Source organism: Sebastes umbrosus, chromosome 20, assembly GCF_015220745.1.
Source record: "Sebastes umbrosus isolate fSebUmb1 chromosome 20, fSebUmb1.pri, whole genome shotgun sequence".
Taxonomy (NCBI): domain Eukaryota; kingdom Metazoa; phylum Chordata; class Actinopteri; order Perciformes; family Sebastidae; genus Sebastes; species Sebastes umbrosus.
The window spans coordinates 8,503,587-8,528,691 of NC_051288.1; the positions used below are offsets into that span (position 1 = coordinate 8,503,587).

The 25,105-nt window shown below is 40.6% G+C and overlaps 1 protein-coding gene across 2 annotated transcripts in view; it reads right to left on the bottom strand.

Moving 5' to 3' along the window:
- Positions 1-25,105, bottom strand: part of LOC119479107 (rho GTPase-activating protein 23-like) — a 69,294-nt gene that overhangs the window by 39,665 nt on the left and 4,524 nt on the right. The window contains exon 1 of one of the 2 annotated variants that reach the window (XM_037754349.1): positions 9,752-10,113. The exons of the other annotated variant lie outside the window; for it this stretch is intronic. Coding sequence (XP_037610277.1) covers positions 9,752-9,805 — 54 coding nt within the window. The 5' untranslated portion in view covers positions 9,806-10,113. Of the gene's footprint in view, positions 1-9,751; positions 10,114-25,105 lie in introns of those variants that run through there. 2 annotated transcript variants of the gene reach the window in all.

Consider the following 25,105-nt stretch of genomic DNA (forward strand, 5'->3'; position numbering starts at 1 on the left):
CATTGCACTGACTGTATCTAGCAAGCCACACGTCGCTAATGCGGTATGAACCCAAAATAAACAGATTGTGCTGTGATTTAATTGCAATAAACAGATCAAAAGGATGCCGAAATAACTACATAACGATGCCGAATTGTAAAAAGTATGAATTCATGCTTTGTCAGGTCTGTCCGCAAGACAACAAGTAAGCAACTTTTAAAATCCTTGTTTTCTGAACAGAGTTTGGATCGATCAGTGCCAGGCTAGGCAGCTGGTGTGAATTTATTCATCTATTCGGGTCTTTGCATTGACTTTGCATGTAATCGTGCCGCGCGAAAAGTTCGCTTCGCGTTTGCCGTGAACGTACTATCAGCTTTAAATATAATTCATGTTGTTACGGGAGACTTTTAGGAACAGACAACAGAGTCCTAAAACCAAAAGAATGTGGTCCAGTGGGCACTTGAGGCCAACGGGACAAGCACATGCAACAGCTGTGGGGGACTCTACATCAGTGAAACAGAAAGGACTCTGGACAAGAGACTGAATGAGCAGCAGAAACAATCTAGATCAGCTGTCTGTATCCACTGTGTGTTTTGGTCTGTATGCAGATAAAGATGTAAAAATCAGCCTGTTATGGGCAAATTCCTATTGACAGAACGATGAGATCTGAAGCCACTTCACTTCCCTTGTTTTGAATCGGGTTAGCTGCGTTAGTTGCTCTGCCTTCCACTGACCTGGCAAGTTTGACAAGCGCTTCGTCTATTTTAGGATCTGTGTTTTGCTCAGACTGTGGAAACGATGAAATCAGTGGATAGCAGACGGAGCTCTCGTCTTTGAAGTTGCCCGTCCTAGAGGCAAACATCTTCAGCGGTGTTAGTATTGCTGAGTCTTAGCTATGACGGTGCCAACCACTGGGCATGAAGCCAGATGGGTTTCTGGTGCCAGTTTGACTCCTTTGGCCCAGGTCCACTACAGTAAAGCCAATCAGAGGGAGCAGTAAACAGCACATGAGCCACTGCAGGTGAGGGGCAGCTAATACTGTATCTCTGTGCTGTATACTTTACCAATCTTCTCCTACTCTTCAATCATCACGTTGCTTTTCTCAGAGAAAAATAAGTTGTCATGTCATAACTTGGTGGACGAAACCACGGTAAATCATGATCAAGTATAATAGTACAGTGCTTATTATAGGCGGTACTGCAGCAATTTAATGTCGCACTTCCATAAAAGTGGGGGACTCACAAGAGACACAAAAAAGGTGGAGAAAATCGAGGCAGCAGAGGTAGATATCCTGTATTATAGGCCCTACTATGTGTCAACCTTCAAAAAGGCTGGATCCTATATGCAACCAATAGCATTTTTTCCTATGACCCTCCCAGCTTAGTAGATGCCCACATCATTCAAACTTCTATGGCGTTTATATTTGTGTCTCAGTTCTGGGAGTGCAATGGGACATTCTGAGCTTCCCTTCTCCCACAGTAACAGATAATCCTACTAGTGATCAGATTAGAGACAAAACAGCCAATCAGAAATTGCTTACCCTGATTCTCTGATTGGCATTTCACAGCTAATGCCGGGTACACACTACACGAGAATCCAGCCAATTTTGCTAATATTAAAACATGTTCAATATCTACGATGTGATATCCTGTTATGGGTGGGGAACCCTGAGGACAGCCGATGACGCAGTCACGTGGGAAAAAACGATAGCCAATTGGGAACCGAACTGACTGAAGAAGGAAGGAAAACCACCGTCGCCATGGCGGCCGCGGCTAATGCATGATCTAATGCAAAACGTGAAGCATAAAGTAAGATGGAGCTCAGAAATGGAGGACCAACTGGTTGATTTGTGGCTATAACACGAGTGTTTATTTAACGTGTCTCCGTGACTTCCTCCATCCATCCTTTGTGAATTTTCAGTACAAAGTGCAAAAACTAACATCGCTAATTCTTCCTGCCTGTCATCCGCCATGTTTGTTTACACTAAAGTCACATTTGATTGAGAGATATTTTGCGATGTTTCCATTTTTTTAAGTGGAGACTCTTGTTCATGAATGAATCTGTTAGTGTGTGGTGTGCTGTTTTGGCCAAATCATTGCTCTCCACACACTATAGGAACATCGTCTCGAGAGATAAGCATTACATTTGATATATTATTGAAGCATCATATTTGATTAGCGCTGCCTAGTGCATCTCGCCTACGGGGGGTGATATTCGTGTTGAGCCCTAGTTAGTGGATATCAACAAACACACAAAAAAACACATTTTAACTTGCACAAATTAAATTATTCTGTCTTATTATTTTTATATAAAATATTAATCATGCGTGGGTTATAAAAACTTTTTCTACCCTCCCGTTGCATGCTCAGAATTAAGACACAAATGTAATGCCATATGTGCCCCAAGTTTGTAACACAAGCTTTCTGTTAATTTGTAGTATTCAAGCCCAAACTGAGAAGTTGTCATGCACCCATCAAGAGGCAGCATTTGATCAAAGCTGAGTATATACATTTTGTGCTCAATATTAACACACCTGCAGACTTCAAGATCATGAGAGACAAGCGGGTCGGGGTGCAGCATCGCCCTGTCGGGGATTCTTTCACAACAATGACCCGCTAGCTGTACATTATCCCGCTTATTACATGGCTACTTACTGAAGAAATCCATATTTTGACACAAAAAACGGTCCGCCAGAGTCCGACATCTGAACTGGGCCCATGGCAACGGTCTGTTATACATAGCAACGGTCTGCTATACATAGCAACGGTCTGTTATGCAGAAATAACAGGCCGCAGAACGCCGTGATTGACCAATCAGAATCGAGTATTCCTCACAGCTGTGTAATAATCTCTATTAATGCATCATGAGACAGTTAGCGAGGTCTTTGGGGGGCGGGGGGAGTAGCAGGGCTGCACTGTGGTACCTGATCCCAGCAGTACGGAGCAGCAGCTGGGTGTCCAGATGGGGCCAGACCCTCCCCCAGAGATCCAGCTGGAGCTTTCTGGATCGGCAGGGTAAAACAGGGGCATGTGTACAGCTGTCTACACACACACACATATAACCGCACACAAAGTTAAGAGCGGCCAGCAGCAGTAATTGACTGCACCTGATCCCTCCTGAGCACGGCTATAGCCTCTTCTGCTTTTATCTGTTTCATCCATCTCTTTCCATCCAGCTCCAACGGACTAAACAGAACTTTTTCTCTGTTGCACTTTTACCTGCTTTCTCCTCTTTTTTTTTCTTCCACATCTGACAGTGTTTTACTCTTTCTCTCAGACAGACACACATCATTCCATTGTTTCAGCGTGTAATCACCAACACTCTTTCAATGACACATTCCTGATCAGCCCACCTGTTGGAAGAAGAATGGTCCAGTGTGTGCAAAGTAACACACACACACACACACACACACCTTTCCCCCATGGGTTTAGGTGGGAACCATCAAGCATTAAACGAGGCTGTACTGGCCTCATGTCCGACCTTTCAACCTTGACCCACACAGCGTCTACCCACATCATTCCTCTCTTTCACACACTCACACAAACATGCAGTACACACGGCCTAACAGAGCTCCATTGTCACATATTTCACAGCAAGTCTCAGCCTGTCCCCCCCCGCTGCCCGCTACCCCCCTACCCCACACACATACACACCCCACCCACTGAACAGACCCCTCTCTGCCATACAGTACGGAGCCTCCACGTCTGAAAAGAAACACAACAATGACTGTTCCCCATTCTGCAGCAGCAGGCGATGTGCTGCCTGTCGCTCCTGACCAGCTTCCTGATGCACACACAAACACACACACATACACACTGCCTAATGTAAGGAGGGTAAAGTGCTTGTTAGTACAGGGGCACTCCATCATTGTAATGGAGGGGGGGGAGACAATTAGCGATATTGCTTTTTCCGAGCTGATTGGACTGAACTTCTTCCCATTAGCAGATACAGAGAGCCAACGCAATGTGTCACCTGTACCTGTTTAAACTAGGGATGCGAAATTTTGAAACTTTTTCTTAACCGACAACCGACCCTTGTTAACCGATTGTTAACCGTTAACCGACAAGTCTCCAGTTCACCGTCCGGGAGCGTTAACTTAGCAGATAGATAACTTAGATGCTGCGTGTAGTGTCGCGGACAGGGCAGCCACTTTCCCAGTAAAAGTCTCCACCGCACATTTAGTTTAGTTCAGCAGGTTGACCGCTGTGTGTCTGGCCGGTGTAACGGCACCGATGCTAAATTATTAAAGACCGTAGTATTGATAAGCTCTGACGTTATCGGTTCTTTTATCTGTACTTTTTTAACGTTTTGGTATAATTTATTATCACCCTGCAGCGCACATCTCCTCTTGGGGCTGAGCTCCTCCAACTACACGCACGCTCGGAGCAAAGTCAGCAAATAGTAGAGCAGAGAGCGGCGGTAGAGACAGTGAAGTGAACCAAGTCAAAGAGTATAGAAGCAAAAAGACGAAACTCCGGTGTTTTTTTGACAACAGCTGCTGCCGCCATTTTGGACTGGTTATTATATTTATAATATTTTATTGTTTTTTGGGAACAGAGACGTGAATACATCCACCACATTACAGGCTTACAGCATACAGCCCATGGGAGTATTATAAGATAATAAAAGTGATGAATTACAGCCAATATATCCATTATTACAGCTAGCAGGAAGCTGGCAGAACCGGATATGTCGTATGAGCGTGCAGTCCCGTGGGTCTGATGCACGTTCATTATGCCCAGGAAAATAACTCTGGATTCAGCTTTTAGTTCATTTTACAACTTTTAGGACATACTGATTTAAATGAGGGCTATTTAAGTGTTCGTACTGGGAAGTTGATTTAAATTATACTCTTTATACATCCATGGCCACAGACTCATTGGCGTTTTCAGTCCAAAATGGCGGCAGAGAAGGCACCGGAGTTCTTTGCTTCCATACTGTTTGCTACAACTGTATTTGAATGTATTATTGACATCATATTTGAACCCTACTTGGGAAACAGGTAGTACATAGGATGTAGACAGGAAAGGACAGAGATGCAGGGATGGTGTTGTGAAAAGTAGAGTAGATTGTGGCTATTTACTTGCTAAGCCCATTGGACTGTAAATACTTTAACAGTCTGTGCTCTCTAGTCTACATCATGTTCAACCCAAAAAGGAACTAACACTGACAGGATGTCAGTAGGCTACACCTGAGGCCAGCTTATGCATCACATGCACCAAATTTATTCAACAACCCCATGACTGACGAAAACAAGCTCAGTATTTCACTCAGAGCGTATTTGCGGGAGAGAAAGAGAGAGAGAGACAAGCTCATTTAATGATGCTGACAAGCTGTTCAGTATCACATGTGCCCAAAGCTACAGCTGTAACAGTAACAAGACTCGGTCCAAACCGAGTATATGTCTGGACCGTGTACGATCAGTATGTGGTTTGTGGCTAAATTGTTACACAAATAGTCAGTGATCATCTCTATAATGTTAAATCCAGCTGTACATGTCCACCAGGTCTGGCGAGGACACTAGGGGACACGCAACTCCACTCAACTGGATGTTCAAGCGGTGACGTACCCTATCGTGGAATGCACCTGATCGGTCCCTGATTTCTGCTTGCCGTTTCAAACAGGAAACAACATGACGGCCTGCGCGTAAACGTTAGTCCGTCTCAGCAATACCACCAACATTTAATTCTGAAAACATTTAGGTGATGCCACTGCTGAATCTCGTTTCATTTTAGAACTATAGATCGCCTTGTTTCACAGCTTGGTCCAAGCTTCTTGAGCTGGACGTGTCGTGCTGGATGGGCTCATTTACATAAAGGTGAGATTTTTCAACTTTATTCAAGACCCTCTCCAACTCGCGAGAACGTGACGTCATATCTACACAAGACGGATCCTTTCTAGCCATAACCCGCTCGCGCCGGCAAGTGGAACCGCTGACACGCCCTCCTTGAAAACGTAAACAAAGGACTGTTCCCCGTCTTTTCATTTTGAAAGAGTAACGGCCAATGAGGGAAACTCCAGTACACGGCCGACCAATCGTGTAACTTCATCACTAACTCACTCAGTGAGAGACTTTTGAGTTTGTAGGGCTGGCCCTCTGCGGTGGCAAGAATCTGTCGATACGATACGTATCATGATACAGGGGTTACGATTCAATGTTTAGCGATACAGTAAATAAGGCGATATATTGTGATTTTTAAATCAAATTTTAGGAAAACTGTCATTGTATAAGGAACACACAACCATATGCATAAAATCTGAGTACAAAAAGTTTTCTTTTTTATGCAATCAGAACACTAACTGTAACATCCAACATCATAGCACAACTTTGAGAGGGCACATATCTTTGCAAATGAAATAATCACAAAACATAATATCACAATATTTTCTTACACCCCCTACTGCGGTTTAGCCAGAAAACATATATGAGATAGTATGAGATAAGACTTAATTGGCAGATGCTGACATCAAGAAATGCCAGTGACACACTAACACAAACAGTAACAACAAAACTGACAGTCAATCTGTCAATATATAAGTTCACAAGTATATAAACAAGACATAAAAAAAAAATGCCTGAAACTATATTGATCACAGCTACTGTTTTTCCCATATGTAACCCAACCTTAGCCATCAGTCAGCATTAGCCGACTGCTTCAGCACTCACGGTTCTAATGGAACTGTTACGGCCATCCCACTAAATCATCTCATCCCTCTATTCCATTAGAATGACTCTTTCATAGGGCTAATGAGGCTCCATGCATTATGATGAGTGCTGGTACAGAAGATGCTCACTGCATCTTTACTATCTCCATTGGTTGTTGTTGGGTATAGATGACCATGAACTAGAACCCTCCTCTGTATAGGGGTCGGTAACATTTCCTATACAAACAATCAATCAAAGATCAATCAAGGGGAAGTGACATACAGACTGACGTTATTCAGTCTGCTGTATCGATACTTCACAAGTATTTACAGAACAAACAGGCCTGTTCTGAAATCCAGTACCTGCCAGCGAAAGAGAAATGCCACTGTTTTACTCATGCGATCACGTGAAGTGAAACCAGCACAACCTAATTGGCCGTTGCTGCCTGAGCTAAGGGGAACATTCGGCAGCCTGATACGGTACATATAAGGCAAGAGGAGCCTGCTTCGCTGAACACACTGAATCTGATGGGGGGGCGAAAGATAACCCACACATTTGGAAATAGTGGCAAAGTAGGATACTAAATATGTGAATGGATAAAGAATACAGCTAATGGTCATTAACAGTGTGATGAGGAACTAGTTTATACGGCTTGATTTGTATGTACAATAAAGTTCTGGTGCTCTACCGTACATCTGAAAAACATGCCAGTAAGTATGGAGGAGGTCTGTGGTGGTTATTGCTGCAAAGCCTCTTCTTATTCGTAAATTTGCTAGAAATTTCATGACAGATTCATGACCACGAGTCACTTTTACATAAGGGTCACTACAGCAACGTAACAGATTGAAACACATTTTTGACTTCTCCACAGTAAGGGCTGTCACTTCTTACTTTTTGTGGAAGACATTTTGACATGTCACAGTAGGAAAAGCACAGGTGTAAGTCATAAAATGAATTAGCAGCATGCTGGCTCACTGTCACTCTGTCATGACTTACTGGGATGGAGCCGTCATTAACGTTACTAGTAACACCTGTGCTTTTCCTACCATGACAAAATGTCAAAATGACTGCAAAAGAAAAAAACAAACTACTAAGAATCAAACTAGCTTTTGGTTATGTGAAAAACTCTGTAATATGTCTGAATTCAAATTAGATGCTGAAACGTTTGAGTCAATTCAATTCAAAGTGGCTTTATATTGGCGTGAAAGTTTTAAAAAAAACAATGCTGCCAAAGCATCAAAATACAAAAGTACACAATAATATTAATATGAATATTTACACAGTCAATTAACCGATTTAAAATAGTTGATTGCGATTAATCGTACCTGTAGAACATATTTTCATTCACATATCTTGAGGTCAGAGGTCAAGGGACCTCGTTTGAAAATGGCCATGCCAGGTTTTCCTCGCCCAAATTAGCAAGTTTGGACCGTTATTTAGCCTCCTTGTCGACATAGTATGACATGGTTGTACCAATGGATTCCTTAGGTTTTCTAGTTTCATATAATGCCAGTATCTTCACTAGCTTTAAAATTTGCTTTAAAACTGAGCCCGCTACAACTTAAAAATCGTAAAATGCGTTAACGAAATTAGTGGCTTTAAAACGAATTTGCGTTAACCCATTATTATTGCATTAACTTTGACAGCCTTAATATTAACGCAGTCAATTAACCAATTAGTCGATTGACAGAAAATGAATCAACAACTATTTTGATGATCAACCTCCCTGAAGCATTTGAACCAATCTGACAGCATCCAATCAAAATTTGCAGGAGAAAACAATGAAGAACTAACGTCACGTTACTGAGCGCCAGTTGGTGCCGGTTACTCTGTTGTTAAAATAGCATTACATTTGGTGAAGAGCGCATTGTGACTTGTTTAGGACTCGAAACTCAAAGTTTAGGACTAACTTTGACCTGCCTGTCTTGACTTGGGACTTGAGACTTACTAGTGACTTGCAAAACAATGACCTTGTCCCACCTCTGCCTCACAACAGGATATAAATCAGCTATAAACTGACCCACTTTCTCTCTATCGGTGACATTTACGGTATCTAATCCCAAATGAAAAATGTCACTTTAAATTGAAAAACTCCACCACTGATGACCCATGACCTCAATGCTAGCTGGTCCATGACACAATCCCACAGTAATAAGCTGTGAAACAATATGAAAACCACACACACAGTGAGCGGGGAGAATAACTCATCCGCTCCGAGCGAAGAACAATGTGCTGTGTGTGATGGGGAGTGATCAAAGTGATGAGAGGATGACAAGAAAAAATGTCAGAATCACGATTAGTAACTCGTTAATATGCAATTCAATTCCCACAATGCTTGTCGTGATTGTTAGGGAGACATTTATGTGTCACATTTGAATGAAATTTTTCTCCACTGAGAGAGGACTAACGGTCACAATGTGCCTTCTGTCACTGACTGTGCATATGTGGGCTGGCATATGGAAATACATGCATTCCAGACCAATTTCTTATTGTCTCTCTGCCCACCCACCCGTACCTCATCTCTCTGCAGTGGAGGGGGTGTAAAACAGTCACAGCAAAAATATGTGCTGCAAGTTATGGAGAAATTATTATTCAGTCATTTGCCGAATGCAGCATATGATCTGCTGCTGGTGGGAAAAAAACTGAATTTGAATCATGTCTGGATTTTGTAGATAGATTTGTGTTGTGCACTTGAATGCAGCATTTGCCCCCTTCTTGCTTTCAAACAAAACAGTGCACTTGAAGCCATCACTTATTCATGGTTTAACATTATGTGGTTGTGAACAGCCTGCAGCTTGCACTTTTTGTTTCAAGCTTGACAAGTTGCATAAGACATTGGACAAGTGCATATGAGAGCATCTCCTCTAAAAACACACACAGGACTTCCATCCAGGGTGTGTTTCTGCTGGAGGAGACTGCTGCATGCTGCAAGGCTGATATGAACACTGAGGTATAAGTGACACTTATCCTACTACAAAATAGTGTCCTAATTAAGTTCAGGTGCAATTTACAAGAGGAAACACAGAAGTACAGCAGGATAAAAACACAATGTAATGAAATATAACGTTCAGTCGTGACGGAGAAGAAGAGAAAACACAGTTATGTTATATTTCAGCTTTGACTTACTTTAGTTTCTGAGTGAGGAGGAATTCCAACAAGGCAGAAAGTAACTCCATTCATTGGGTGCTCAGAGTCTGAAGTGAGTAAACATGAACAAAGAAATGGTTCAAAGCTGCTCTGCTGTCAACATAGTGGACAGTTTTCCTCTTGTCCTGTCGTTGATAGCAGCTTCTCTGTCTGCACAGACTGAGCGGTGCTCCTCTCTCTCTCTCTCTAACAACGTAAACAGTCCCGTTACGAGCAGCGTCACGCGGCCATATTAAGACACAGTAGTACCGGAAGTCTGCCACATTTCAAAATAAAAGCGCGGTAATACTTTATAATAAGCATCAATTTATATAAATGGTAACTTGATAGTTAATTAACTAAGTTAGGCACTGCTATTGATAAATAGAATTTTATGCTCAAATCATAACATGGCAAACTGCAGCCCAACAGACAACAACAGCTGTCAGTGTGTCAGTGTGCTGACTTGACTATGATTTGCCCCAAACTGCATGTGATTATCATAAAGTGGGCATGTCAGTAAATGGGGAGACTCGTGGGTACCCTTAGAACCCATTTTCATTCACATATCTTGAGGTCAGAGGTCAATTTTAAGTTTGGAATGTTATTTAACCTCCTTCACGACAAGCTTCTCAACATAATAAGAGATAAATGAAATGTTTATTTAGTGAATTTACCTGTAAATTCACACTGAACATCAGCGTTCTCAGTGTTTCCTTTGTTTTTTTTCCTAATATCCTCTTGTGTTGTCTAAAGTACAATATGAATCTGTTGAAAAAAAAAAAAAAAAAAGCTGAACAATAACTGTATACCTTTATAGGCTATTTTTGTGTTAATAACTGTAAAATAACTATTACCTAATTTTAATTAACTATCAATTTAACATTTATAAATGATGGTTATTATAAAGTGTTATAAAAAAATCATGTTCTTAACACTGGAAGCAAAATGTCTGACACCTTGAACACATGAAACATGAAAAGTGAATGCAATAAATTACTTGGAATATAAAACCATTATTAAAAAAAAGGAATCGCTAATATTATGAAGTTGCCCTTTACCATGAAGTAGTGGCCTATAGGGGCTCCTTTGAGAATTTATGAGTTTACGAAACACCTAAAATCCATTGACCAAACTACTGAAATTGAACTTGCAGGTCAATTCTTGACATTGAAAATAGGTTTTGATAAAAAAAAAAAAAAAAATGTAAATCACGGTTCACTTACTAGATTTTATCCAGAGCTTTCAGCCACATCTTATGGGCTTCATCACAGGATAAAGTTTGCTCAGTTGTGTGTCATTTTATGACGTAAGTATGCAACTTTGGTGACGTGATAACATGTGGTCATATGACAACTGAGCAAAGTCCTTATGCTTATGAAGTCATGAGAGGTGACTAAAAGCTCTGGAAGATTTTCTTTTTATTTATTATTAAAAAAAAACTGCCATAAAGGACCGGAGAAAATCGCAAAATATTGAACTGTAATCCCTGTATCATGATATGTTGGCATATGGTGTTGCCAGATTTTTGCCAATACACAGCCCTCCAAGGCACTCACAACTTAGTTAAGGAAAAGATCATGGTCTTAGTTTAATGTAGAACAAGTCTGCAGTAGCTTGAAGGACGAGAACAGATAAAAAATGTGCAATATACTATGGACAATCAATCATGCGATTAATCGCAATCAAATAATTGAATATTTTAATCGATTGACAGCCTTAGTCTCTTTTAAAATACGCTTTTACAAGTTAGTACATAGTATATAATAAGAAGAAATATAATTAATCATTTTTAGGAGACAGGGTTGCATTGCCAGGTCATGTGACAGATCACATGAGCAAAATGCTATTTATATATATATATACAATTTGATAGTTGGCTTCTGTATTGCTGATGTTATTATTGTTATTGTATGTATATTGAAGGTGGCTGTAGCTCAGTGGGTAGAGCGAGTTGTTCTTTAACCACACGGTTGGCGGTTCGATCCCTAGCTGTCGTAGCTACACTACGACAGCTGGGGATCGAACAACGTAGTGTAGCTACGACAGCCCACAACTCCTAAATGCTACGACAGCCCACAACTCCTAAATGCTCAGGTTAAATGTCATGTATGTACCTGTATGTATAAGAATGTAATAACGTTTATGTATTAACATGTTTTTTTTACTTGGATGTATTTCATTACATTTTGTCAGTGTGTCTTTGTGCTGTATTAAGAATTTAATAGGAGAATTGTCGGGCCTGAAGGAGCGTGTGTGTGTGTATGTGTGTGTGTGTGTGTGTGTGTGTGTGTGTGTACACTCATGGTCAGTGAAGCGAGAGACACAGCCCCAGTGCTGATTCTGGCCGACAGTGCCCCCAGGACAGAGGAAAGAGCATGCGCTAACATGTACATATATGCACACACTCAACACACACACACACACACACTGAGTCATTATGTAATAGCAGGGCATAGAATCATCAGGGGAGAAAGAGAAAAGAGAGAAACTGAGAGTGGAGATGTACACTCTCATACACCCTCTACTGGCCTTGCACCGCTCTTGCAGACAATACACACACACACACACACGCACACACACAGGCGTCACACGCTGGCCATCCTTACTGGCCATGTATATATAAAAATATATATACACACATACACACTCTCAAACACGGACACAAAGACCAATTCTTTTCTCAAAATGACATCTTACATCACTTTGACATGCAGTGATGCATCACGGGACACAGGATGACGGTTAAATTCCGTTATGTAAGCACAATGAGCAGTTTGACATCATGACGTCAGATTGGGATTTTGGATGCTTTTCCTGTCTGCACTCGCTTGATACTGAAGTTTCATTTAATTCTTCATCATGTGTTTAGAGCATCATCGGGAAATGACTTATATAATCCTTCAACTCACAATGTGGTATTGGCTACAGGAAGAACCCTGTAGTGTTGACACCCGGTGAGTTATATGGGTGACTGATATGGGAAGTTTTTGAAAGATAAATTTGGGTCAGTATTCTTGCTGAAAAAAACTGTATTTTCCATCATGGGACCTAAAAACAAATGAAATTCTTTGAGGTTGGCAGTTTTAAAATGACCTACTATTATTCCCGTTAAATGACTGAATAATTAATACAGTAGAAGATTAATAGAAATCATCAATAATGTAAATAAATAAATATGAATAAACATTGCAATATAGGTTTCCTGAAACCCAGTATACCAGCAATTCGATATATGGGTCAAACTCTTGTTGCAACCATTTCAAAGGGAGGGACTCACATGCACTAACATGCACACGCAGTCGGCCCGGCTACCAAAAGAAAGAACCGAGAAGCTCTGATTACAACACGCACAGAGAGTGACTTCATTCTCTGCTCAGGTAGACATTACTCCTCTAAATCTTTACATAGACAATAGTTGTTTACTGTTCTGAAATGTCAAATATAGCTCCTTTAACAAAAAAACCCGACCTAGCCTTGCAGCCAAATCAGACTATTCAAAGAGGCTGCAGCAGAAAACATAAAGATTTTATTTCCCATATCTGTCCATACATTATAGGGACAGATAGCACATATAGGCTACTGTATTTCTACGTAATGACACCTGTGTCGGTGCAAAAGAATTCAGTGAAAACATACAGTACGTCTCAAATGAGCCCCTATCTTCATATACTGCCTTTGTTTGGGAGTTCCTGCTCAGTTGATCCCATGTTTGTCTTTTTTTTTTAATTCAAATATTACCCCAGACGAAAGGATTGGGGATTAATTGGAAATACTATATCCATCAGAGGAGATTAGCAGCGGTTGTTAATGCCAAAACATCACTAAACAAAGGGTTCTCAAAAATGTCTTAAATCAAGAATCAAGCAGCCCACCAGGTCTTTATCCTCCAATAAAAACAAGGCTTCTAAGGATTTAATCTAGACATTGTGTTGGAAAGTGATGATCGTCAGGATGTGGAGGGAGGAGGGTGACCTATGTGTGTGTGTGTGTGTGTGTGTGTGTGTGTGTGTGTGTTTAGGGGGGGTGCTATGGAGGCCCTAATCTGGCCTTGTTCTGAAAAGAGTTTCATCCTCACTGCAGGGGGCCTGATGAACCCAACATCCACATCGTCCCATCATCCCCCAGTCGCTCTCCTCATGAACCATCTGACCTCCACCCATACTCCTCCCCCCTCAGTTAACCCTCTGTCCTCACTCCCCATCTTCAATTTACCCGACACAATGGTACAATAGGCTATGTTACAACGTAGGGTAGCACTATCCAAACACAAAATCATCAGATTCATCAGAGATCAAATTAGAAGCCAAACACAGAACAAGAAAATTAGAAATGTCTTGAAGCTGCCACGTTCAAAGACCTTTTTACCGCAATATGGCCGACATGGAATATGCTAAGTCACCTTGCAGCCCCCACCCATCACCTTCACAACCACATTCACAGCTGGTCGGCAATAAGTTTCAGCAATAAGGCTGTTTTCATCCAGTGATGACAAAAACACAATTTCAGTTTCATCAACAATATTAGCATTAAAAATCAGAGCTACATCTGTTATACCTACCTCCAAATACAGATATTGAATTTAAAGGAGCAGTGTGTGGGATCTGGTGGTATCTAGCGGTCAGGTGAAGAGATTGCAACCAACTGAAGTCTCCCCGCGTGTTGGAGAGCTACGGTGGCGATGCAAAATGACGCGAATGTCCCTCTCTAGAGTGTGTGTGTACGTGGGAAGTGAGTGGTGAAGCAAGAGAGAGAGAAGGGTGGTGACGGGAGCGAGTAACGGGAGCGAGTAACGGGAGCGAGTAACGTTATCGACTCCGGCCCAAGCAGGAAAGGTTAACAGAGTTTGGTTTGTCCGTTCTGGGCTACTCCAGAAACATGGCGGTGCAACATAGCGGACTCCGTGGAGAGCAACCGCTCCCTATGTCGATATAAACGGCTCATTCTAAGGTAATAAAAACACAAAGATTCTTATTATCAGGTGATTATACACTAAAGAAAACATACTTATTCATAATATATTCTATTTATACCTTTATATCCATCCTTTATGCCTCTATTAGTTAGTTACCTAAAAAACTACGGGCCATAATTATAAGATAAAGAGAATGAATGAAAAAACATTGCAACAGTGTCTGTTACTGACTGAGGAAGCTGACCATAGGAATGAACTTTTCTTTAACGGTTCTCTCTATGGAATTCAGCGCATATCTATGATAGAGGGATTGCCTCCATATGGCTCTCAACATGGCGACGGCTGAGCCAGTGGCTAGCAGCTAACGGCAAAGAACGTAAATTGCTAAGACGTGAAAGTCAGCTGTTCGTTCCATTGCAACCACAGCGCCCAGAAGCAAAGCTACACTTCCGCCATTTTGGACTGAAAGTGACTACCGGATGCCAGTAAAATGTCCGCCTATAAAGTGCAGTACAAAAGTAAAAAAAATATATATATTTCTATTCTATTGTCATATTCTACCAAATTGTGTTGAACAATAAAATATCATTAATATAATAAGCGTTTTCAGTCCAAAATGGCGGCAGCGGCTGTTGTCAAAAAATTATAATAATATGTCTGAGGAAAATGTTGACATTCCCACTGGCCTCATCTTTTCCCTCCGTCATTACGCCTTTGCATTTACTGCATTATGTTACCCACTTGCCAGCTTACTAAATTGACAGTAACGTTAATATTGCCGTTGCTTAGCAGCGGTGTTCTCACGACTTGACAACTTGAACACCATGCATATCGTGTGTACACGACTTCCCATGTTGTAAATACTAGCTCACGAGTTTCATTTGAAGGCAGCATTACCGGCAAATTATTGATTTGCTTTGCGTCAAGGTCCTGTCAGGGTTTATTTCGCAACAATGACCGGCTTGCCGTACATTATCCCTTAAATAGTATAGTAGTAATAGTATAGTATAAACTGTATGTATGATATGATTGCATTTACAATGAGTCATTTGTAAGCCCATAAAAACCCTCTTGGTGCTTGGAAATGTTTTCATCAATGGAGTCTATAGGTCACTTCCAAGCTGTAAAAAACATTAAAACATTATGTCAACAATTAAAAACTATTTAGTATGAATGAAAGAAAAACTGTATAAGTAACAGAAAATACAAAAAAAAAATAGGATAAAATAATCTTGCAATCTTTTTTGGATTTAAATTCTTAAATAGACAAACAGCTCTCTCTCTATTCTGTAGTGTTCTGTTATGTTGTGGCCTGGCATGGCAACGGAGAGGCTGGTGTGTGTGTGTGTGTGTGTGTATGTGTGTGTGCGTGTGTGCGTGTTGGGGTCGGGTGGGGGGAAACACCAAACACCCATCTGTCTATTTACAACAGCATGGGGAGATTTCGCTAAATATCTAATCCATCTAATCCTCACCACTGATGCTATAGATAGAAGCAGTGGTGCACAGTGACCACTGGAGGGCGAGCTAAGTGTTGAAACCTGCTGATGATGAAAGGGAAATACTTGTTTTTACTCACAAAGAGCAGAGGGATGAACTGGGGAACAAATCTAAGACTACACGTGGTGGATGAACAGACAAAGATATAATAGATGTCATGTATAGACACACTTGAAACACAGTTCCCTACATGTGTGTGTGTGTGATTGTACATGACGTCTGTGGTCCAGTCTTATAGGAACTTTTCTTGCAGGGATGGAACGTCCTGGCTTATTCACACATGTAAATTGCTGATTGAATTAGAGCTCTGCGGCATCAGAGAGAAAGGCTCTACTTTACAGAACCATCGCCTCGCATCAGCGTCAGCCGCCCGCAGCCACGGCAGGACCACGCACTTCCATCTCTGGACGCATGATGACATGATTAATCAAAGTTCAAAATGGCAAGTTGTCAAAAATACTTTAAAGTCCCAAAGTGATTCAGAGAACTCAGAGAAGTGTCCCATCTCCTACCACAGACGTTTTTCTTTTTTTTAAACTTGACCTCACTGTATAAAATGACCTGTGGTGACCTCTAGGATAATCACAGCCTCATGAAACGTTACAGCCACAAACTAAAGACCTAGAGCATTCAGAGGATGGATGGCTTTCCTAGCTAGATTGACAATAAAGGGGGTTTCTGAGCAGTTTACACAACATGCCGAAAAATGCAATTCATGCAGAAATCTTGAAATGTGAATTGATACCAAATCACAGCGTGGCTTTTTTCTATGGTGTTCCTCAAGGTCTTGGTGTCTTATTGTGGTATTTTGGAGGGATTGAATGTTTATGAATGAAGTCTTCCTCTAAGACATCTGGCCGTCAGAGGAGCAGTGAAGTCCCCCCCTCATTTCATCCATGAAGAATATATTTAATCCCCACAGAGAGCACATGTCAATCTCACAAAGCACAGGCCCACATAACGTTACACAACAGCATTAATCTGCTGGATTTAAACCCCACCACGACTCACCACGCTCACCAGCTAGTACGTACGCCCTCATACCACACAATCACACACATACAAAAAAAAGTCTTATCTGGCCTGCGCTGCATCCTGTCAAATACAATCCCTGGGAGGGTCTACAGCACTTTACTAACTTTATTTAAAACTTTGATTTAATTCAAAGAACATATAAACTGTTCATGGGCGTTGCATTACACTGTAAATGTAATTAGGATATCCCCACGCATTTTTATATTGGTGCATTACTGCATCACCTTCACACCAACTAAATACATTACAAGCACTATAGGGTTTCATGGTGCTATGGTGGTGAGTGATATCAGGACTCATTTACTTTCTAGGCTCCTGTTTGGACGTTTGCTGCCAACTCGGCTTAGTTACCTAAAGTAAACCTGGCCTGCTGTTAATGTGTCAAGTCAAGTCAAGTCAAGTCAATTTTATTTGTATAGCCCAAAATCACAAATTTGCCTCAGAGGGCTTTACAATCTGTACAGGATACGACACAATTCAAACTATTTTTGAACTACACAGGGTTACTTTTAATGCACATGTCAACTGGAAACACATGCATAGAACAGATGAGACACATGCACACACACACACCACCATCTGCTATGATAATATATAACACACTAATTAAAACGTCTTCATTGTAGATACATGTAGTTAATACAGTAGTAATGAATTAATGAATTAATATTTTCTTCTTTCTTGGACCTTTTAGTTTGTTTGAATTGCCATAGAAAAAAATAGTTAGCAAGCATGAGCAATGATAACCACTGTGGCTAACCAGATCCAAGGAACAGTAGTCATGTTTTGATTCCAAATGTAGCGCAAGTTAAAAAATAATTAAAAGAAAATGTGAATAATCACGATATTTGGACTTTTTTTATGAATTCCTGGCATTTCCACTCATGTTTTTTTTTAAGGTGCAAATTGAAAATGCATATAAAAACAGGTGGATGGAGACGCAATGTCATTTTTACCCATGCTGCTGACTGATGAGCAACGCTGCCATTAAATTAGAACTAGATCCTAAATGGGAAAAATTAAGTAAAACCATATCTGTGATAGAATATTCTTGCTTTTTCTGTGTGTGTTTGATTCAGGGCTGTCAAAGTTAACGCGATAATAACGCAAATTTGTTTTAACGCCACTAATTTCTTAAACTCATTAATACAATTAATCTTTCGGCGGCTGTAGTGCTCAGTTTCAAAGAGAGAGATTATTAGTATATTAATAAAAATCTCTCTTTAAGGTACATTTTGAACAGATACAAAATGTGCGATTAATTTGTGATTAATTAAACATTTTAATTGATTGACAGCCCTATAGTTAAAACCTGAAATGAAGACAAAATAAAGAGGTGAAAATGACCACTTTAATGATAAAGTACTATGGCAAAGTTCAGTGCAGCGACTTATTTCAGTGAGTAAGCACATTGTGGGGATGATGAACTGAGAGGACAGCGGTGTGGATGAGTGTGTAAGGTGTGTAAGCTAAGAACAACTGCCTCATTTGTGGAGAGTAAAATCAAAAAGCACACAAGAGAGATCAGACAGGCCTCTTTTATTCTTCTACCTGACATATACACACACACAAACACGTAATATGTTCTCTCTGGAGGACCCTCGGGGAGATGCACTCTAGAGGAAACCTTTTATCAGGTCAGGAGCAAACACACACACACACCCACACACCCACACACCCACACACCACCGAAATAAGCCTTTCATCATTCTATTTAAAGCTCTGATACAGCTGAATGAACTAGAGCGGAGCAGCAAAACAGGCAAACACACACACTGACTTAGTCAAATACACATGCATCATTACTCAACATTCACACAACCACACAGCCCATCCCCACGGAGTTGTATGTGTGTATGTGTCACAGCACAGATGGTTCAATCAGCCTGCTTTAGGTGTGAGCAATGCAGCAACGCTGATGATGTCACACAAGAGCGGGGCAGCAGCGCAAAGATGATGTCAGACCTCAAACGAAGGAGTTCCAGAGAGGATACACTGATTCATAAGAAACATACAGATAACTAATGATGTGAAATCGACAATGTTAAGACTAGGGATGTCAATCGGTTCAAATATTGAATCACGTTTAATCATATGATTGTCGCGATTAATCACGCATGTTTTTATCTGTTCCAAAATGTACCTTTAAGGCAGATTTGTCAAGTATTTAATACTCATATCGACCTGGGAGTGGGCAAATATGCTGCTTTATGCAAATGTATGTATATATTTGTTATTGGAAATCAATTAACAACACAAAACAATGACAAATATTGTATTGTTGTGGCAGCAAAACCTGAGTGCATGTGCTTTTTATTACTTTGAAAACAACTTTTCATTTCTAAGAGGAAGATTGTGTTAAAAGCTATACAGTATGTGTTGTGTTAATATTTAATTTCCCCCAAATTATATAGCCTCTTTCTTGCATGACGTGTTTTTCATTCATTCTGCTGCTAAAAATGAATCGTTTTGAAAGGAAACTTACAAAGAGACGCAGATGAAAATAAAACGTTTGGAACAATTGCTGGCGAGGCTCAGGGATCGTTTTCATTTCACCACCGCATTCCTCACTCATTAAATCAGCTGCACAGATTTCACTCTATTGTTTGGAGAAGTGTGTCTAAATGCATGAATTCATTGGCTAACAATGAAGAGCAGCTGCTAAATCACGGACTTTGTGTGTGTGTGTGTGTGTGTGTGTGTGTGTGTGTGTGTGCGGCTATTCCGTCTTCTGCTATTAGTGATCATTGAAGGGGTAGTGGACAGGAAGGCGTATAAATACCACGACATTACACGGACATTTTCCGTCTCATGAGTATCGCATTTTAGTGTTTTTGCATATCATTTGTATGCTTATCGCTTTTCATGTGTCATTTGTACAGCATGCAAACGTCCACAGTTAGGTTTAGACATGAAATCCACTAACTTAGGTTCAGGCAAGAAAACCACTTAGTTTAGGTAGGGGAAAACATAATTGTTCGACTTAAAATAAGTAAGTAAACTAAGTAAAACATGTACGGAAACAACTACTGAAAACACGTCACAAATGTCACTAGTAACTTTGTAACAAAACAACGGTCTCAAACATCAACTGGTTAAAAGTCCGGTATTTGTTGGACCTGCCCACCATAAGTGGTCTTTCTCGCTTTTTATACTACATCACTAACTCTTGCCGTAGCATTTATACACGGATGCGTTTACATTGTAGTCAGTACAGGATACATGTCGTACAAATGACACACGGAAATCAAGAAACGCATACATATTGCACGCTCAACGCTTTGCTGTTGTTTTTTTAAGAGCTTTTCTTCTTCTCATCCCTTCAACCTTTAGCTGTAAGTGAAGTAATTTTCTCCTTTTTTTCCGGCTTTTCATTCAAGTGTCCTATGGTTTTATTCTCGGACAGCACTGATGCCAATATTTTTGGATAATATTTTCGGTTGCCGATAGCCAAATTGTGCTGAAATGAAATATCTTGAAATATATCATATCGTTTCCATCACATCTTTAATCAAATGTTTTGTGTCTGATACTCTAAAACGCTCGTCTTCTAGTCTCCACGTCTCGCTAATTTCTTGCTATTTAAAAAAAAAAATTATAAATACTCATCACCACCACTATCACCATCAAAACTGCTGTTCTTTTACCGAAAGTAATTTAAGTTACTCCAAAGTCTCTAATGTGAAAGAACTACTGGAAAACATTTCAAATGAGACCTCTTGCACACATCCCTCTCTATGCGGTGCAAAAAGAAAGAGAAGACAGCGGTCAAACCAGGCACTTCTAATTAGAAAGAACGGTCTGCAGTCAAGCAGCAACGAAATTCAAAGCAGCTGAGCTTTATAAGGCCGAGCCGTGCATGCTATTTTTAAAAATGAAAGTGACCGGTGGTGTCTTGCGTGGCATTCCTGCCGCAAAATGTGCATGTATGTTTCTCTGAGGCAGGGCTGTTCCTACGGGATCAGTGAAGCTTCAATGGATGGATCCCAAAAACAGTTTTTCTGCTTGCATGAAGACAGAGTTTTGGGACAGTTGGACGCTCAGTGAAAAAAAACAGAGGTAAGAGGTATGTTGAATGGTGAATTTTAATAAAGGCATGTGGTCTTATTAATTACAATACTGCAATTAAACCATGTACAAATGACACAAATCAATGACAAATATTGTCCAGAAACCCTCACAGGTACTGCATTTAGCATAAAAAATATGCTCAAATCATAACATGGCAAACTGCAGCCCAACAGGCAACAACAGCTGTCAGTGTGTCAGTGTGCTGACTTGACTATGACTTGCCCCAAACTGCATGTGATTATCATAAAGTGGGCATGTCTGTAAAGGGGAGACTCGTGGGTACCCATAGAACCCATTTTCATTCACATATCTGGAGGTCAGAGGTCAAGGGACCACTTTTAAAATGGCCATGCCAGTTTTTCCTCGGCAAAATTGAGCGCAAAGTTATTACAATTCGGGGGACATCAATGTCTGAACCTAATTTCATGACAATTGTTGAGTTGAAACTAAACTAGAATTATAACCTCTCGGTTGTACGCCTCTGCCAACCAGTCCAGTTGCAGTTTACATCCATGTCTGTCCAAAATGTCATCACTTCATCATTTTATCCTGTTAGACATTTGTGTGAAATTGTCATAATTAGCATATGAAGTCTTGGGTTTTGGCCAAAAACTTGTTTTGTGAGGTCACAGTGACCTTTGACCACCAAATTATAATCAGTTCATTCTTGAGTCCAAGTGGATGTTTGTGCCAAATTTGAAAAGTTGTGACTATCATGTGACCAGAGCGTTTACCGTTTACCTTTTAAGATGGCTTCTCTGTGCACATTTATTAAGTCTGAAGAAGAGCTTGTGCTCAAAACATCACTAACCAAGATGTGCCTATAAATTGCACTTAAAGGGATTTACAGTGTGCGGAACCTTCTTCTATGTTTTTCAGTGCCAAATTTGAAGAAATTCCCTCAAGGCGTTCCTGAGATATCACGTTCACGAGAATAGGACGGGCAGACGTACTATACATATGGACAGACATGCCAACATACTGACTGACAAATGGACAACCCGAAAACAGGTTGGAGGATGAAAGTGTCAACCTGCAGGTGGCGCTAGAGGAAAAGTCAGGGGATCACCAAAGTCATTAGGAAACATGAATGTCTACCAAATTTCATGGTGATTCATCTAATATTTGTCCAGTATTTCAACTCAGATCAAAGTTGTGGAACATCACCATCCCCTAGAGCCACGCCTTCACAGCTAAAAATGAAAGTAAACTACAAGTACATAGAAAGCTGTTCAATAACAGTAATTCAGTGGCTATCAGCATTTTGTTTTTACCACAGTGGAACTCTCCAAATAAGAGAATGAGTGCGGATAATGTATACGTTTCACAGCTACACAAAGACTAAATCTACAGCAGCTGAAATCTCATCAAATGGGACCTGAACTAAATGTGATCAAACAGATCTGTCTGTGACATGACAACACGCGAGACGCATGCAGTAATGGGGAAATGTCATTATAATTTGTCACTCTCACCTCCCGCTCGTCTCTCTTTTGTCTCCTCCTCCTCCCCCTTCCATCCCTCCCTCCTCCCCTCTCCTCTGCTGGGGGCTGATAACAGTCGATTACAGGCCCGGATGTAAGAATAGACCGCGATGCTATTGTGTCTCACTTCATGATGATTCTGGAGTGTGTTTGTGCCTCTGTGGTTTCAACTCAATAACAAACATTTAAAAACAAGTATGAAACGACTAAAAAGCAGGATAAGATATTTTAAGAGTTTGTTGAGTATCTTTAAAATACACACGTGTAATTGAAATTAATATATCCTTAAAACTATTTAACACACTTGCATTTCTACTCTTAAGGCCAAAACACACCACAGCCGAATGGCGCGCATCAAAACAGCCACCACCACTCGTTCCGCACCTCCTCACGCCATTTTACGCCACTGTCTTATTTCCAGCCCAGCCACCCCTGATAAAATACATTTTTCCACTCGTTCCCTTCCTGCTACATCCCAGCTCCCGTGGCAGCTCTGTCGTGTCTCGATGAATGAAGGAGAGACTAGTTGTTGAGGTCGAGAAATATCCCAAGCTACACGACCCGCAATGGCAGAGAAGATATTGACTGGTGAGCCATAGCTCTGGAGTTCGAGTTTTAAGTAGTGGATGTCCACACATGAAAACATGATGACTGTTTTCTGGCACGTTTGTGACGTCGAACGTGACATACCAGAAAAAAAATATATAAAGGCATACTCGTGCCGCCAACTTTGTGGTTTAGGACCCATTGAACCACGAACGCAAATATGGACGTAGTCTCCGTGACGTCACCCATAGGTTTCTGAAGAGCAAAAATGAAGCTCAAAGTGGGCGGCTCCAGTCGTCGCCATATTTGTCAGTGATGGTCAGTTTGGAGGGTTATTTAGCCTCCTTCCCGATAAGCTAGTATGACATAGTTGGTACCAATGGATTCCTTAGGTTTGTATAGTTTCATATGATGTCAGTATCTTCACTCTAGCTTTAAAACTGAACCTGCTACAAATCTAAAAATCGCACGTGTGTTAATGCGTTAAAGAAATTAGTGGCGTTAAAACGAATAAGCGTTAACTATATTATTATAATCTCATTAACTTTGACAGCCCTAGTTTCAATTCTTTATTTAGTTGTTCAGTGGTAAGGGTAGTAGTATTGGTAGTAGAAGTATTGATGAAGGGCTTTTCAGAGAGTTGTTTTTTTTTCATTTTTACAGAAATGCTGGATATTTGAATTTGAACATATTTACTATCTGTACAAAATAATTGGTTGCAACCTAACAAAAGTGTCTATCCAAGCTCACAAAACTGCCCTCTGTCCAACTTCCCTCTTATTGCTTTGTTGTTGTGCCCATCCCTCGGCTGGGTGAGTCTGTAAGGCCAATGTACTGAGTGAAATCTACATGTAAGGACACACACTGGCCATTAGAGCACAAACTGCAGTGTAATTGAGAGAAGATATAAAAAAAAAAAAAAGCGAAGTCCCAGGAGATGCCTGGAGGCTTCAGAGAGCAGAGCTGCTGATCTGGCCTCGGTGCAGAGGACAGGTCAGCTCAGTCTGAGTCACTTCAGTGAGTCACACTATAAAGCTCATATATGTTGACCAAACCTCATGATGCCCTTTCCGCTGGTTCACGTAGAATACAGGGATTGTATTTATAAAACCTTTATCTAGAGAAGGTTTTTAAAGCTGCTGTTCCACAGTTCATACTACGGTTTGACACATTTGAGCTTCTGAAGACCGATTCTGATGTTTTTGGATTGATGGTGCCTTTATTTTGGAGCAATAATTTACACTGCTGCATTTTCATACTAAACAGAACACTCAAAGTGCTGCACTGTTTCCTTCGCTGAGAGTAAAGTGAAACTGTGAATGGGTATTTGCTATCTTAAAGTGGCAGTAGGCAGTATATTATTTGGCAACGTTTTTATCAAATAAAGCTTCTGCATTCATGTTAACTTGTGTCTTTCCTAACTGAAATGCAGTAGTACTCCACAACCCCTGTAAACGCACTTTGATGTTGAAAATCGCTGGAGTTCCCCATCAACACACAGACATGAAATTGATATTGATTTCTCATCTCACTCTTGGAAAGAAAGCTAATTACTGTACTTTCCAAAATGCTGAACTACTCCTAATACAACTTCTACTCCTATTATTAATAGTAATCACATCTTGTCTTGTGTATTCAGACAGAATCAGATCAATATATGTCATTAAAAAGTTCACTTCAAGTCCCCATAGTCAACCCTCAATAAATATTTAATCAGCCAAAAGTGCATTAGATGAGTCATATTGTAATAAAGGTAAAATATCATTGTGCTATATGAGTCCCGTTCTATCTGATGATCCGAGT